The sequence below is a fragment of the Bufo bufo genome, chromosome 2 (assembly GCF_905171765.1).
Source record: "Bufo bufo chromosome 2, aBufBuf1.1, whole genome shotgun sequence".
Taxonomy (NCBI): domain Eukaryota; kingdom Metazoa; phylum Chordata; class Amphibia; order Anura; family Bufonidae; genus Bufo; species Bufo bufo.
In genome coordinates, this window is record NC_053390.1 from 287,999,981 (window position 1) to 288,016,332 (window position 16,352).

At 43.2% G+C, this 16,352-nt stretch overlaps 1 protein-coding gene across 2 annotated transcripts in view; it reads left to right on the forward strand.

Moving 5' to 3' along the window:
- Positions 1-16,352, forward strand: part of NF2 (neurofibromin 2) — a 152,804-nt gene that overhangs the window by 16,674 nt on the left and 119,778 nt on the right. For both annotated transcript variants that reach the window (XM_040416684.1, XM_040416683.1), the window contains exons 6-9: positions 9,810-9,878; positions 11,443-11,525; positions 11,607-11,682; positions 12,046-12,180. In XM_040416684.1, the coding sequence (XP_040272618.1) occupies positions 9,810-9,878; positions 11,443-11,525; positions 11,607-11,682; positions 12,046-12,180 (363 nt within the window). The remainder of the gene's footprint in view (positions 1-9,809; positions 9,879-11,442; positions 11,526-11,606; positions 11,683-12,045; positions 12,181-16,352) is intronic.

Sequence of the window (16,352 nt, forward strand, 5' to 3'; positions counted from 1 at the left end):
TGGTGAGGCATACACCAGCAGCGCAGCCCTTCCTGGACCTAGTACCAGCACTGCCGTACAACATGGTGAAGTAGCGAGCACCAGAAGGGCAGTTGAAGCTGGTACGGTGGCACGTGCACTAGTTACCACGTCGCAGCCACCGCACAGACAGGCCCGTAGAGCCCCTAGAATCCCTGAGGTGCTGGCAAACCCTGATTGGCAGTCACCAACTTCAGCCGCACCAGTAGTTCCCCCTTTCACCGCCCAGTCTGGAGTTCGGGTTGAGACGGCTCAGATCAGTACGGCCCTGGGATTTTTTGAGCTGTTCTTGACTGCGGAGCTCTTGGACTTAGTCGTGGCAGAGACCAACCAATATGCCACACAATTTATAACCGCAAACCCGGGAAGCTTTTATGCCCAGCCTTTCCGGTGGAAACCAGTCCAAGTTTCCGAACTTAAAATTTTTCTGGGCCTTCTCCTCAACATGGGCCTGACAAAAAAGCATGAATTGCGGTCATATTGGTCAACGCACCCAATTCATCACATGCCCATGTTCTCTGCTGCTATGTCCAGGACACGATTTGAGGCCATCCTGCGTTTCCTGCACTTTAGCGACAACACCACCTCCCGTCCCAGAGGCCACCCAGCTTTTGACCGGCTCCACAAAATTCGGCCCCTCATAGACCATTTCAACCAGAAATTTGCAGATTTGTATACCCCTGAGCAAAACATCTGCGTAGACGAGTCCCTAATACATTTTACCGGGCGCCTTGGCTTCAAACAATACATCCCAAGCAAGCGTGCCCGGTATGGGGTCAAATTGTATAAGCTCTGTGAAAGGGCCACAGGCTATACCCACAAATTTCGGATCTATGAGGGAAAAGATCAGACCCTGGAGCCGGTCGGTTGCCCTGACTACCTGGGGAGCAGTGGGAAGACAGTCTGGGACTTGGTATCACCCTTATTCGGCAAGGGGTACCATCTTTATGTGGACAATTTTTACACAAGTGTGGCCCTCTTTAGGCATTTGTTTCTAGAACGGATTTGCGCCTGTGGCACCGCGCGAACTAGTCGCGTGGGCTTCCCCCAACGGCTTGTAACCACCCGTCTTGCAAGGGGGGAGAGGGCTGCCTTGTGTAACGAAGAACTGCTCGCGGTGAAATGGAGAGACAAGCGTGACGTTTACATGCTCTCCTCCATTCACGCAGACACGACAATACAAATTCAAAGGGCAACCCGTGTCATTGAAAAGCCCCTCTCAGTCCACGACTATAATTTGCTCATGGGAGGGGTGGACTTCAATGACCAGATGTTGGCTCCCTATTTAGTTTCCCGCAGAACCAGACGCTGGTATAAGAAGGTGTCTGTATATTTAATTCAATTGGCGCTCTACAATAGTTTTGTTCTCTACAGTAAGGCTGGGAGAACAGGATCCTTCCTCAAATTCCAGGAAGAGATCATCGAGAACCTCCTTTACCCAGGAGGTTCCGTGGCCCCATCCACCAGTGTAGTTAGCCGTCTACATGAGCGACATTTCCCCAGTGTCGTTGCTGGTACCTCAACCCAACCGCCACCCCGAAAAAAATGTCGTGTCTGTAGCAGGAGTGGAATAAGGCGTGACATCCGCTATTTCTGTCCTGACTGTCCGGACCACCCTGCCCTATGCTTAGGAGAGTGTTTCCGGAAGTACCACACACAGGTACACCTAGCATAGGGATCACATCTCACCAGGACAGGCACACAGGGCTATTAGGGCCCTTTCTCTCACAGCTGCTGCAAACCTCTCCTTTCACCTGGGATAAAGTGCATAACGTACTTCGCCACATCTTTGGGCGATTTGCGCTTTGCACATTGTCCCATGGGGAAGGAGAGGTTTGTTCTATAAAGGTACAAAAAAAAAATTACCGGTAAGTAAAAAAGTTAAAAAAGTTTAAAAAAGTTAATATGTTCTGTTCTAAAGTTAATAAAGTTATTGCTTTGCGGCCTGGTTTTTTCTTTTTTGTTTTGTTTTTTTTACCTTCCAGGTGGACCAACCGATCGACCAGCTGCAGCACTGATGTGCATTCGGACAGAAGCATTGCGCTGCTGTCAGATTACACGCAAGTCGGTGTATGCGGCGCTGCAAGACGAGATTTCTCCTCTGCAGTAAAAGATACGTTTGCCGAGGCATATGAGCTGAGGAGGTGGCGGTGTTCAAATACTTTGGAAAACACTTTGTATATATAAAAAAAAAAATCCCGGCAATGATTTATTCATCCACATCGATTGATGTGAATGGAGAAATCTGGTTTGCCAGGGCATACGAGCTGAAGTGGGTATGGATGTTGGGCGGAGCTCCTATGTCCTGGCAGACGCCTTTCCCCTCCTTTTTTCTTTTTTTGGCAGAGATTTTTTCATCCACATTGATCGATGCGAATGAAGAAATCTGTGCCGTTCATTTTTTTCTTTCAGCCCAGAGGCTGAACGGAAAAAAAAAATCTCATTACCCGTATGCTCAATATAAGGAGAATAGCAGAAACTCCTAATGCTGGCCATACATGTAATGATTGCGGAGACCCTCAAATGCCAGGGCAGTACAAACACCCCACAAATAACACCATTTTGGAAAGAAGACACCCCAAGGTATTCGCTGAGGGGCATATTGAGTCCATGAAAGATTGAAATTTTTGTCCCAAGTTAGCGGAAAGGGAGACTTTGTGAGAACAAAATCAAAAAAAATCAATTTCCGCTAACTTGTGCCAAAATTTTTTTTTTTCAATGAACTCGCCATGCCCCTCATTGAATACCTTGGGGTGTCTTCTTTCCAAAATGGGGTCACATGTGGGGTATTTATACTGCCCTGGCATTTTAGGGGCCCCAAAGCGTGAGAAGAAGTCTGGTATCCAAATGTCTAAAAATGCCCTCCTAAAAGGAATTTGGGCCCCTTTGCCCACCTAGGCTGCAAAAAAGTGTCACACATCTGGTATCTCCGTACTCAGGAGAAGTTGAGGAATGTGTTTTGGGGTGTCTTTTTACATATACCCATGCTGGGTGAGATAAATATCTTGGTCAAATGCCAACTTTGTATAAAAAAATGGGAAAAGTTGTCTTTTGCCAAGATATTTCTCTCACCCAGCATGGGTATATATAAAATGACACCCCAAAACACATTCCCCACCTTCTCCTGAGTACGGAGATACCAGATGTGTGACACTTTTTTGCAGCCTAGGTGGGCAAAGGGGCCCATATTCCAAAGAGCACCTTTCGGATTTCACAGGTCATTTTTTACAGAATTTGATTTCAAACTCCTTATCACACATTTGGGCCCCTAGAATGCCAGGGCAGTATAACTACCCCACAAGTGACCCCATTTTGGAAAGAAGAGACCCCAAGGTATTCGCTGATGGGCATAGTGAGTTCATAGAACTTTTTATTTTTTGTCACAAGTTAGTGGAATATGAGACTTTGTAAGAAAAAAAATAAATAAAAAATCATCATTTTCCGCTAACTTGTGACAAAAAATAAAAAGTTCTATGAACTCACTATGCCCATCAGCGAATACCTTAGGGTGTGTACTTTCCGAAATGGGGTCATTTGTGGGGTGTTTGTACTGTCTGGGCATTGTAGAACCTCAGGAAACATGACAGGTGCTCAGAAAGTCAGAGCTGCTTCAAAAAGCGGAAATTCACATTTTTGTACCATAGTTTGTAAACGCTATAACTTTTACCCAAACCATTTTTTTTTTACCCAAACATTTTTTTTTTATCAAAGACATGTAGAACAATAAATTTAGAGCAAAATTTATATATGGATGTCGTTTTTTTTGCAAAATTTTACAACTGAAAGTGAAAAATGTCATTTTTTTGCAAAAAAATCGTTAAATTTCGATTAATAACAAAAAAAAGTAAAAATGTCAGCAGCAAAGAAATACCACCAAATGAAAGCTCTATTAGTGAGAAGAAAAGGAGGTAAAATTCATTTGGGTGGTAAGTTGCATGACCGAGCAATAAACGGTGAAAGTAGTGTAGGTCAGAAGTGTAAAAAGTGGCCTGGTCTTTCAGGGTGTTTAAGCACTGGGGGCTGAGGTGGTTAAGGATGAGCAGGAGAGGGGAGTAACCATCTAAGGGTCCTTATACACACAAGAGTTTGGCTCTGTTTTTTTTTTTATAGAAGTAACAAATGCCAGAAAAGCTGTTTTTGCCGCTGCGATTTTTTTGCACTTTTTTTGTGCCCCTTTTTGGCTTGTTTTGCACACAATGTATCTTACCACTAGTGTTTTCTTTCTGGCATTTTTATCCTATAGAGAAGGTGCACCAAAAGCTACAGAATGCTGCATTTTTTAAAAGAAGACGCCCAATGAACAAAAACTGCTTGTGTGCTGGTGTTTCTACCACAAAAATGCTGCAAAAATTGCCTGCTTAAAAGTGAGAAAAAGACCACCAAAAAAACTTTATAAACCTGAAAGCATTGTTAGTAATCTGCTTTGCATTTATTTGTATAGATCGGTGTTCCTCAACCTGTGACTTGTGACTCTGCAGCTGTTAAAAAAACAAAAACATACCATACAAGAGGACATACTTTTAAACCTTTGCCCCTTTATTTTAAAACTAATATCAGGAAGTATTACTTTACTGAGAGAGTAGTGGATGCATGGAATAGCCTTCCTGCAGAAGTGGTAGCTGCAAATACAGTGAAGGAGTTTAAGCATGCATGGGATAGGCATAAGGCCATCCTTCATATAAGATAGGGCCAGGGGATATTCATAGTATTCAGTATATTGGGCAGACTAGATGGGCCAAATGGTTCTTATCTGCCGACACATTCTATGTTTCTATAACTCCCATCATTCCCAGACATCCTGCAGTTATCAGAGCATGATGGGAGTTGTAGTTTTGAAACAGCTGGAGAGCCACAGATTGGAAAACACTGATATAGATATACAACTACTGGAAGCAAAGCTACAATTTACTAAGACTGGTTTTACATCTGCGACATGGATTCCGAGAGAACAGCCTGCTGAAATTCGGCGGATCCGGCACTGCTGGTTGCAAATGGAATGCCCGCTGGCTCCATCAAGTATAACGGGGAGGAGATCCGGACGCATTCCAGCAAAAATGCCTGAATCGGCCAGATAGAAATTCTCTGTCGGATCTCTGAGCCGCCAATGTGAAACTAACCTAACTATTAGAAGATGGCTTATTTAGCAATACTCTAATATACTTATGCTTGCAGCTTATTCAGTGACTAGCTTCTTGATGATACTTCCATTTGACATTGTCAGACTGCCCTTGTAGTGTGTTTATTACCAATTATTGATCTTTGTATATTACTTTGTGGAATTGTGACTAAATGAGTCTACAGACTGGAGCTGCAATGAGGGTCCTGACCAATCAAATTCAGCAGAGTATGTCAGGTTACTGAAATATTGTCTATGAGCTAACTTCTGTATAGCTTCCATATTGCATTGCTGCACTGCATTTTTCAGTTGAATCTCCAAACACTTTAGGCTCAATTCACACCTGAGCGTTTTACAGCGCGTTCCTACGCGCTGTAAAACGCTCAACAAGGAGAAACCAATGCTTCCCTATGGGAATGGTTCTCACCTGGGCGTTTTACAGCGCGTACGATCGCGCTGTAAAACGCCCGACGCTCACACAAGTTCTGTAGCGTTTTTTTGGGCGCTTGTCGCGCGTTCCCGTACTATAGACTTTCGGGAACGCGCGACACTGTGTGCACGCTTGTCTCTGTATGCGCGCTTGTAAACGTCCGTACAATCGCGCATACAGAGCGCTCCTTTCAGAACGCTCAGGTGTGAATTGAGCCTTAGGCTACTTTCACACTGGCGTTTTGGCTTTCCATTTGTGAGATCCGTTCAGGGCTCTCACAAGCGGTCCAAAACGGATCAGTTTGCATTCTAATGCATTCTGAACGGAAAAGGATCCGCTCAGAATGCATCAGTTTGCATCAGTTCCGTCTCCATTCCGCTTTGGAGACGGACCCCAAAACGCTGCTTGCAGTCACACAATGTAAGTCAATGGGGACGGATCCGTTTTCAATGACACAATCTGGCACAATAAAAAACGGATCCGTCCCTCATTGACTTTCAATGGTGCTCAAGACGGATCCGTCTTGGCAATGTTAAAGATAATACAAACGGATCCGTTCTGAACGGATGCAGACGGTTGTATTATCTGAACTGATCCGTTCATGACGGATCCGCACAAAATGTGAGTTTGAAAGTAGCCTTAGTTGTTTAGACCTTTGAAGAACTGGCTGTCACTAGGAGGTTTGACTACTGACACTCGAGGATAAAGGAGACCTGTGTGCTCTTCTGAAATGTAGATTTTAGTAAATACTAGTATTCTTATGACTAAATTTACTGTAAGTACAAAAAAGACATGTCAGGAGGGGATACAGGTCCTCTTTAATTGAACACTTTATTCATCATTATATAATGTATGCACTGTTGTATCTAGTGCTGGAATCAAAGAATGCCAAAGATAATTCCTTAGTCACATCCCTTCGGCCCGCATTAATATATACATTATAGTGGAGTGTTCCTGTAAAGAAGAACTGCAGAAAAACATGCTTTCTCTATATTTTTTTTTAACAAGTCTCTTTTTATGGAGTTTTGTGAGAATAGAAAGTAAGCATACACATATAGTATACAGAGGTAATTAAATAGGACAGAGAGACATTTGTCATTGTCATTGTACATTCGTGAATTAATGAACCATTTCCACATAAAAAATGGGTACCTTATGCAAAACCTTCAGAGGCTAAATGCCTGACAACACAGGAAACGTGGGATACAGGTCCTCTTCAGCAATACAATGAACCTAATGCTAATCACCAAGGTATACATGTGATATAAAAGTAAAAGTTAGTGGCAAATTTCAGAGAGGGAGGGAAATTGGAAAGAAGAGGCGGGAGGAGGGGGTATAGAGAGGGGGAGGGACATTTAATTGTCGACCAAGTTCTTATATGCATTTAGAATATGGTTGTGATCCCTGTATAAACGAGTAACTCTTGGAACATCTCTTATTCGTATCTGGACTCATCCCTTTGCATCTAATTCCCATTTCTCCTTTTTTATATGTTAACCATGGTTGCCATACTTTCAGGAAAGCCTTCCTAGTTTTGTTCTCCCAGCTAATTAACTCTTCCATGCGACAGAGGTGTGTCATCTTTTCATACCACATTGATAGTCGGGGGGGTTTGTCTCTTTCCACTGTAGCGGGACAAGTCGTTTTGCTGCAGTAATCAATATGGGTGGCCAGATTTGATTTACTTGGCCTAAAGCTCGCTTCTGGCAGCCAAAGCAGTACTAATGGAGCTGAGAGCTTTACCTTATCAGGGCATATTTTATTAATTATACCTTCAATCCCTGACCAGAACACTCTCATCTTGGGGCAGAACCACCAGATGTGTGAGATGTTCCCAACACCTGATGATGTTTTCTCTGTATTGAATAGGCTGTTAATAATGTAGAAGTTATAGAAGAGCATTGATATTTTTACATTGCCTATTACATGAAACAGTACTGGCCAGATGCTTTTAGATTTTAGATTATGTGCAATTTGTATGTTGTCTCCCATTTTGATAACCCTCAGATATGGTTCCCCTATTGCAGTCTACATTTTCCATTATGCCTCTGGCTTTGTATAGGGGGTGGGGGGGGGGGGGGGAGAGAGAGAGAGAGAGAGTTTCATCACACTAAGGCCTCATGCACACGACCGTTGTGTGCATCCGTGGCCGTTGTGCCGTTTTCCGTTTTTTTTCGCGGACCCATTGACTTTCAAAAATGCACCGTTTTGCAGCCGCATCCGTGATCCGTGTTTCCTGTCCGTCAAAAAAATATGACCTGTCCTATTTTTTGGACCGACAACGGTTCATGGACCCTTTCAAGTCAATGGGTCCGTGAAAGAACACGGATGCACACAAGATTGGCATCCGCGTCCGTGATCCGTGGCCGTATGTTACTTTCATACAGACGGATCCGAAGATCAGTCTGCATAAAAGCTTTTTCAGAGATGAGTTTTCACTTTGTGAAAACTCATATCCGACAGTATATTCTAACACAGAGGCGTTCCCATAGTGATGGGGACGCTTCTAGTTAGAATATACTGCGAACTGTGTACATGACTGCCTCCTGCTGCCTGGCAGCACCCGATCTCTTACAGGGGGCTGTGATCCGCAAAATTAACCCTTCAGGTGCTGCACCTGAGGGGTTAATTGTGCATATAGCCCCCTATAAGAGATCAGGGGCTGCCAGGCAGCAGGGGGCAGACCCCCCTCCCTCCCCAGTTTGAATATCATTGGTGGCCAGTGTGCGTCTCCCCCCCCCCCCCCCGCCCCCCCCCTATTGTAATATCATTGGTGGCCAGTGTGCGGCCTCCGTCGGCCCCCCCTCCCTCCCTTTATTGTAATATCATTGGTGGCCAGTGTGCGGCCTCCGTCGGCCCCCCCTCCCTCCCTTTATTGTAATATCATTGGTGGCCAGTGTGCGGCCTCCCCTCTCCCCCCCCCCCCCCCCCCCTTCCTCCCGATCATTGGTGGCAGCGGAGAGTTCCAATCGGAGTCCCAGTTTAATCCGTTTGGCTTTTTTTTTTCATGTCCGTGGATCCTCCAAAAATCAAGGAAGACCCACGGACGAAAAAACGGTCACGGAAAAACGGAACCCGTTTTTGCGGACCGCAAAAAAAAAAACGGTCGTGTGCATGAGGCCTAAGGCTACATTCACAGAACGGTCTGTTTTTAATGGACTTTTTTTACTGATGCCTTTCTGAGAAATGGATGTTAAAAATGTTCCCATTCAATTGCATGGGGGCTGTCAGTCCGTAAAAACGGACAAAATAAAACATTATCATTATTCACTAACCATCAAAAAAATGGCTGTGTGACTGACTACGATTGTTCTGAAAACGACCATTAAAAAAACGACCATCAGATGTCTCTGTTTCACAGTTGTGTGAATGTAGCCTTAGTGCAGTAAGTTATAGATCGGTGACTTCGATTTACTGTCCCCCGCTTCCAACTCAGTGTAGAGTCTCAGTGTATCCTATGTGATGCAGCCTCAACCAGTCTCTCCTGCTTGTCAGAGGTTTCTCTCCGTCCTCTTTTACAAGCAGGAGAGAGCAACATGAAGCAGCATCTGGTAGAAATACACAGGAGATTCTGCACGTATCACTCACAGATAGTATATAGACTGTTAGTGTGAGACAGTGGCGTTTTAGAACTCTGCAGCTAATCGCTGTAATGAACTCCCAACTCACTCCTGGACCCTTAGATAGGGAATGATATCATGAGCAGCACTCTATACATGGAGGGGTATACAGAGAAAGGAGGGTGGAGCTTGTTGGAGAGGGGTGGGGTCCGAAAGCTGCCAGAAGGGACTTGCACAGTAGAGCAAGGTCTGGACTGCTGGTCAGACTGGGAATCACATGACACAGTTGCCCATAATGAAAAGGCTCAAAATGTATGAATGGAACTGAGTTAGAATGAAACAAATACACTACTCGAACATTAATGGTGAGTTAGCATTATATGTAAAAATAAATAAAAATTGCAGGAGCACTTCTTTAATTGTGCCAACCCTGTCTGCACAGGGCTGTGGTCCCTTTATTATCAGTATTTGGTAGAGGATGTAGTCAGCCCCCCACCAATCCCAAGGTGATGATGTAATGATATACCATCACGTTGTGTGATGGGAATATCACTCTACATTAGAACAATTAAGATATTAAAGGCAAGTTATGTAAATCGTTGCCGCCTAGCAGAATAAGTTAATAAATCATGAGGGTCTCCTATTCCTTGTCTTTACTGATTCTCCTCATTCATTCTCTTTTTAGTATGGTGATTATGATGCATCTGTACACAAACGTGGATTCCTGGCAGAGGAGGAGCTTCTTCCAAAAAGGGTAAGCTAGATCTATTAGAAATAGAAGTAGAACTAATATTCAGTAGAGCCAATGTATTTGTCTTGAATGGGGTTGTCCAGATTTTTGATGTTGATGACCTGTCCTCGATCAGCTCTTCCCTAGTAGCTCTGGCACTGGAACTACATAGCTTTGTCTGCTGTGATGTGGAAGGAGCTGGCTACTGCCCCACGGCTCCCATTCACTACAGTGGGAGCAGCACTGCAGTAACCAGTCAGTGGATAACACTGACAGCATTATGTTAGTGATATACAATACATTCCAGAATTCTAAGGGTTACATAGCATCATAAATCAATATAATGCAATGCGACCCTGTCAGTGCTGGGAGGTCAGCACGGGAGCTCTCGCTTCAAGTGCAATGCGTGGAAACTTGCTCGTAGGAAAGTGGCCTAAAGCTTTTTTTTAACATGGAGTGATAATCTGGCAGATCATCAGGGATGAGCATTTCTAGAAACTATCCTCAATAATTGGGCTGTGTAAAAAGTGTCCGTGATCCTATTTTTCTTCTGACACCAAAAATCATTGTTTCTGAGCAGCAGATCATGCTATCTAAACAGAGATCTGCTGCCCAGGCACAATGAGTTTCTATAGGGACAATTGCAGTATACAGTGCAAGTGATCAGGCAATTATTGGGAACATTTTGGTTCAATCCCAATAATTGCCTGAAAATATCAGTCTGTGTAAATGGATCTTTAAGGTGGATTTACATGGGCATTTTATCGGGAACGAACATTCCTGCAAATGTTTGTTTCCAACAATCTGATTGTTTGAAGGTGCAGTAGATCACCCGATGAACTAACGAAACGCTCTTTCATCCGGTTATCCTGTTGTTCGTACAGGCACCTGAATTATCGTTTGCATGAGGCTTAAAGAGGATCTACCATCTCTCCTGACATGCCTTTTTTTAATAGCTGCATGCATTCCCAAAAGTAATAACAATTCTGGAACATCTATCCTTATGACTATATGTTGTACCATTCTTTTAGTATTCCTGCTAGAAGTTATGAATGAATTGCTAGCAGTCTGCAGTAAGGGTACAGAGGGGTGTTAACCACTTGGATGTGTGTCCCTGTACAGTCTGACTCTATCCAATCAGTGCTGCCATTGTCAGACTGCAGGGACCCCCCCCCCCCCCCCCCCCAACTTGTTACCACCCCTCTATACCCTTACTGCAGACTGCTAGCAATTCATTCATAACTTCTCATAGAAATAATAAAGGAATGGCACAACATAGAACCAAAAAAATAGATGCTCCAGAATTGGTATTACACGGGGGATGCATGTAGCTATTAAAACAGGTCAGGAGTGGTGACAGGTCCTCTTTAATGTGCAACCAAAACCTATGACAGCAGAGTGCAACTGAATGTCTCAAAGAGGGTAGTCCGTCACCTGCATGTTTGCTGTCGGCTATTCTCTTTTGGTTTACTGAACAACTGTCGTGGAATTCATGGACTTGGTTTGACTTTGTAAGACAAATACTGTTGAATAATTCTGACTAATCCCCTATTTGAATATTATGATGCTATTTACTTGTGTTAATCAGGTAATAAACCTATATCAGATGACTCCAGAGATGTGGGAGGAGAGAATTACTGCGTGGTATGCTGAACACCGTGGGCGCACTAGGTAAGCTGGTGTCTTCTGTGGTCTCTGCTTGTCTTTACAACTGTTCCTGTTTCCTTACGTGCATGCAATTCTGTTTTTCAGAGATGAAGCCGAAATGGAATACCTGAAAATAGCACAAGACACGGAGATGTATGGAGTAAATTATTTTCTCATACGGGTAAGGAATCTTGTGAAATTATGATAATTATTAGGGACGGTTTCAGTTCAAAATTTGCCAGAACAGGTCATGCTTTGGTAATCTGGAGTCGACCAAGTATTACATGGAACGCTTGTGATTTTAGATTTCCAGTAGCTTTGGGTAAATAAGGGACTATGTACAGCTATCCTCGGTTAAAACCTTGGAAAAAGTTTCATAACATCATCTGTGTTATCCCAGCATTTTATTATATGCTGGTCTCATGTAATAGTGATCTAATGGATCTGAATTTGTTTCAATATATATTGTTTTCTCATTGTATTTTACGTTGAGTTTGACTTTCTTTTTCCTCCATGTCTTTTTTTTTTTTATTTCAACACCAAGAACAAGAAAGGAACTGAACTGTTGCTAGGAGTTGATGCTTTGGGACTCCATATTTATGACCCCGAAAACAGATTGACCCCTAAAACTTCCTTCCCTTGGAATGAAATTCGAAATATTTCTTACAGTGATAAGGAGGTAACTCAGTACCGTGTTAGCATAAGGTGTCTATTTTACATGTTTACCTGCATTTAGTGAATATCTTAGGTAATATCTTAAATGAATGGACCCTGGTCGCTGCAACTGTATTTAGAGCCATTTCAGACACATAGTAAAGACTATAGCGCCCAGTGATCAGAGTGCTTTACAGATATCAGTTATATGAAAAGAATGGAAAAGCTCTTTGTTAAAAAAATTAATTCTCTAACCAGTGTCCTAACTTTTAGGCTCCCTTCACTCAAAAATTTGATCAACACCAAATAACCTGCATTGTTTTGCATGTCACGTGTATTTTATGGCTTTTTTAGTGGCATTTTTGTTTGAACACGTGCAACACTTGAAAAAATCCATTGCTTCAACAATACAATGCTTTTTTTTTTTTTTTTCAGTGACAGACATAATATTGAAAAAATAGCACTTGTCTCATCTTTTCCATAGACTTTCAGCCAACATCTTTTGAGTGGGCATCTTTTACAACAAAACAAACAAAAATGTGCAAAAAATACAAACGCCAGTCAAAATGCCACAAAAAACTGTGTGACTCCTTCCTTAAAGGGGTTGTCCAGCTTTTTTTTTATTTTATTTTTTTATATAATTTGCACCCCAGTCATCTATACCTGTGGAAAAGTCCACACTCACCTGGTCTCTGTCACTCCTGCTCATTATCTGTCTTCACTGGTCATCCTATACCCATCTAACAACTTCCGGATGCATAGGGACATATGCACTGCTGCAGCCAATGATTGGCCTAAGCGGTGATGTTCCCCAATTGTCACGTGCCACTTGGGTACACAATTAAGGCCAGTCATTGGCTGCAGCAAGGCACTTGACCCATCTGTCCGGAAGTCCAGTGAAGGGAGTCGTAGTGGAGCGACTGTGAGCAAGTGAGTGTGGATTTTTTTTTACAGGTATAGCTGGATGGGGTGCAAAAAGTAAAAAAAAAAAGTGTGTATCTGGGTCATGTTTGCCGGAATGGTGGACTAAGGTCACATATGGTCTGTTTTTTTTTTTGTTTTTTTTTCACTTTATAATAGGTTTGTCATATTTACATATGATTTTATTCTATGGAAAATAGGTAGAAATGAACTAATTCCAATTGACAGGAAGGCCATGCTGGATACCATGACCACAGGTTTTAGCTTGTGAATAACACTTTGTAGTTGAGGTGTATATCACATTATTTTGAGCATCAGACTGAAAAACAAGCACAATGGATCCTGGGATTCCACATCAATACGATACAATAAAATACAGAGCCACTGAACAGTGCAGTCTTCATTAGTTTAAGGCCTCATGCACACAGCCTTTATTTTGGTCCGCATCCGAGCCGCAGTTTTGGCGGCTCGGATGCGGACCCATTCACTTCAATGGGGCCCACAAAAGATGCGGACAGCACTCTGTGTGTTGTCCGCATCCGTTGCTCCGTTCCGTGGTCTGCAAAAAAAATATAACCTGTCCTATTCTTGTCCGCGCTTTGAGGGACAAGAATAGGCAGTTATATTAAAGGCTGTCCGTGCCATTCCGAAAATTGCGGAACGCACACGGATGCCATCCGTGTTTTGCAAATCCGCGGTTTTCGGACCGCAAAACACACAACGGTCGTGTGCATGAGGCCTAATTAAAGCTCGCTGCAGCCCTTTCGGCCAAATGATACTCGAATGCAGCACAGCCACGCTGTGTGGTTGTACTATTGAAGCAGTCTGCTCTTCTAATTCAGTCAGCATAGCAGAATTATATCAGCTGCCTTTTCATTGTTAACACTTTCTCCTGAGCTAATGAGAAGATCACTGAAAAAAATGTTAGCTGGTTATTTTGTGGCAGGGCTGAAACACAGCGGAAATAATTTTTTGTGATTGTTAGTTTTCATGGCAAGGAATTACTTTGCTATTAATTACAAGTCATCTAAATCTCTCTCCATAAGAATCTAGTTACTGCAAAATGCCACCTTAAAAACTAATGCAGAAGATTTTGTGGAAACCAAAATTTGTGTCAGTCTCTTTTGGCTACAACTAGGCCTGCACAATATATCGCCAAAGCAATCGCAATCGCAATAAATCGCAATCGCCAATTGGCCGACCCAAAAATGCTGCAATTGTATTACCATATTTTTCGCTTTGTAAGACGAACTTTCCCCCCCCCCAAAAGTGTGTGTGTGTGTGTGTGTGTGTGTGTGGGGGGGGGGGGGAATGGCAGTGCGTCTTATAAAGCGATGGTTGACTTTTACGTGGCTGACACGGATGTATCGCCGGCGTCTATGTTGCACAGCGCGGCCGGCGATACATCAGTTACAGTGCGAGGAGGGGCTGGAGGCAAGTCGTTATTTTAATGAACAAATGTAATTCTATTTATTCTGTTTATCTGTTCTGTGCAGTGCTATTAAGAAAATGGCAAGTTTTGTATTTTGTACTTTTGCAGTAATGCAAATATGTTATTTACTTTAGTAAAAGATGTCTTATTTTGAAAAACACTGTGCATTTCAGTTCTTGAGTTGAGCATAACTACATTTTAGCATTATCAGTAATTTCTGTGTGCTTTTGCCTTGAAAAGCCAAGCAAATAGACCTCTAGCACAATTCCCTGAAAATATCGCATCGCATATCGTTATCGCAATTTTTAGGGCCCTAATCGCAATCGCACAAAATTGCCATATCGTGCAGCCCTAGCTACAACTGTAGACTATGTGAGAGTGTGGAGAGAAAGCAGATAACCCACAAACTCTGCAGGAGTAGGCTGGAATCACATACTCCTCAGCATCCTTTTCTCTCAGCACGAGGCAAAAGAGATCCATGTTGAGCTGTAGAAAGGGTAATCAAGACAAGCATGACACTGTACTGATACTTGAGTGCTAGTAAAGACAGCAGTATCCTAGACAGAGACCTCACCTGCAGCATGCAACCTGCACACTTCCACTTGTGCAAAGTCCAGAACTAAGAGCAGGTTGCAAACTGCACATTATTGGGTCTGAAATTGAAAGAAGGAATGACGACTGCAACATGAAACTTAGTGTTACTTTATTAACCCCTTAAGGACACAGCCTTATTTCACCTTAAGGACCAGGCCATTTTTTGCAAATCTGACCAGTGTCGCTTTAAGTGGTGATAACTTTAAAACGCTTTGACTTATCCAGGCCATATTTTACTTCATGACACTGGTAAAATGGAGTAAAAAAAAAAAATCATTTTTGGGCAATTGTCTCAGGTAGGGGCTCATTTTTGCGGGATGAGGGGACGGTTAGATTGGTACTATTTTGGTGGGCATACGCCTTTTTGATCGCTTGCTGTTGTACTTTTTGTGATGTAAGGTGACAAAAAAATTGTTTATTTAGCACAGTTTTTATTTTTTACTGTGTTAGGTCATGTAATATGTTTATAGAGTCGGGCGATACCTAATATGTCAACCCCCCCCCCCCGCCTATTTTGTTACCAATTTTTTTTAACTCTATTTGCGGAAAATGACGTTTTTGTTTATTTTTTACTTGAAACTTTGAATTTTTTGGGGGGAAAAACTTTATTTTTTCAACTTTTATTTTTCACTTTATTTTTTGTCCCACTTTGGGACTTCAACTTTTGGGGGTCTAATCCTTTACAATGCATTCCAATACTTCTGTATTGAATGCATTGGCTGTATGAGTAATACTGTGTGTAATACTGCCTTCCATGCCATCGGGTCCCTCCTACAGCCCCACGGGGACCCGATGGCACCGCCGACTGCAGCCGCATGTAAAAGCCGCAAACCGCAGGTCTGAATTGACCTGCGGTTTGCGGCGATCGCCGACACGGGGGGGTCACAGGACCCCCCTGGGCATTAAGCCAAGGTGCCTGCTCAATGATTTGAGTAGGCACCTTGTTCCGATCACCGGGCGGCGGTGATCGGAAATACACATGACGTACCGGTACGTCATGTGTCCTTAAAGAGTACCTTTCACTACAATAAAAAATCTAAACTAAGCATACAGACATGTAGAGTGGCGCCCGGGGATCTCCCTGCACTTACTATTGTCCCTGGGCGCCGCTCCGTTCTCCCGGTATAGGCTCCGGTATCTTCAGATTTTCGGCTCGACTGGGAGGAGCCTGCCGGCGTCTCCTTCTCCCAGGCTGTAGCGCTGGCCAGTCGCAGCGCTCAGCTCATAGTCTGAGAGAAAAAAAAACTCTC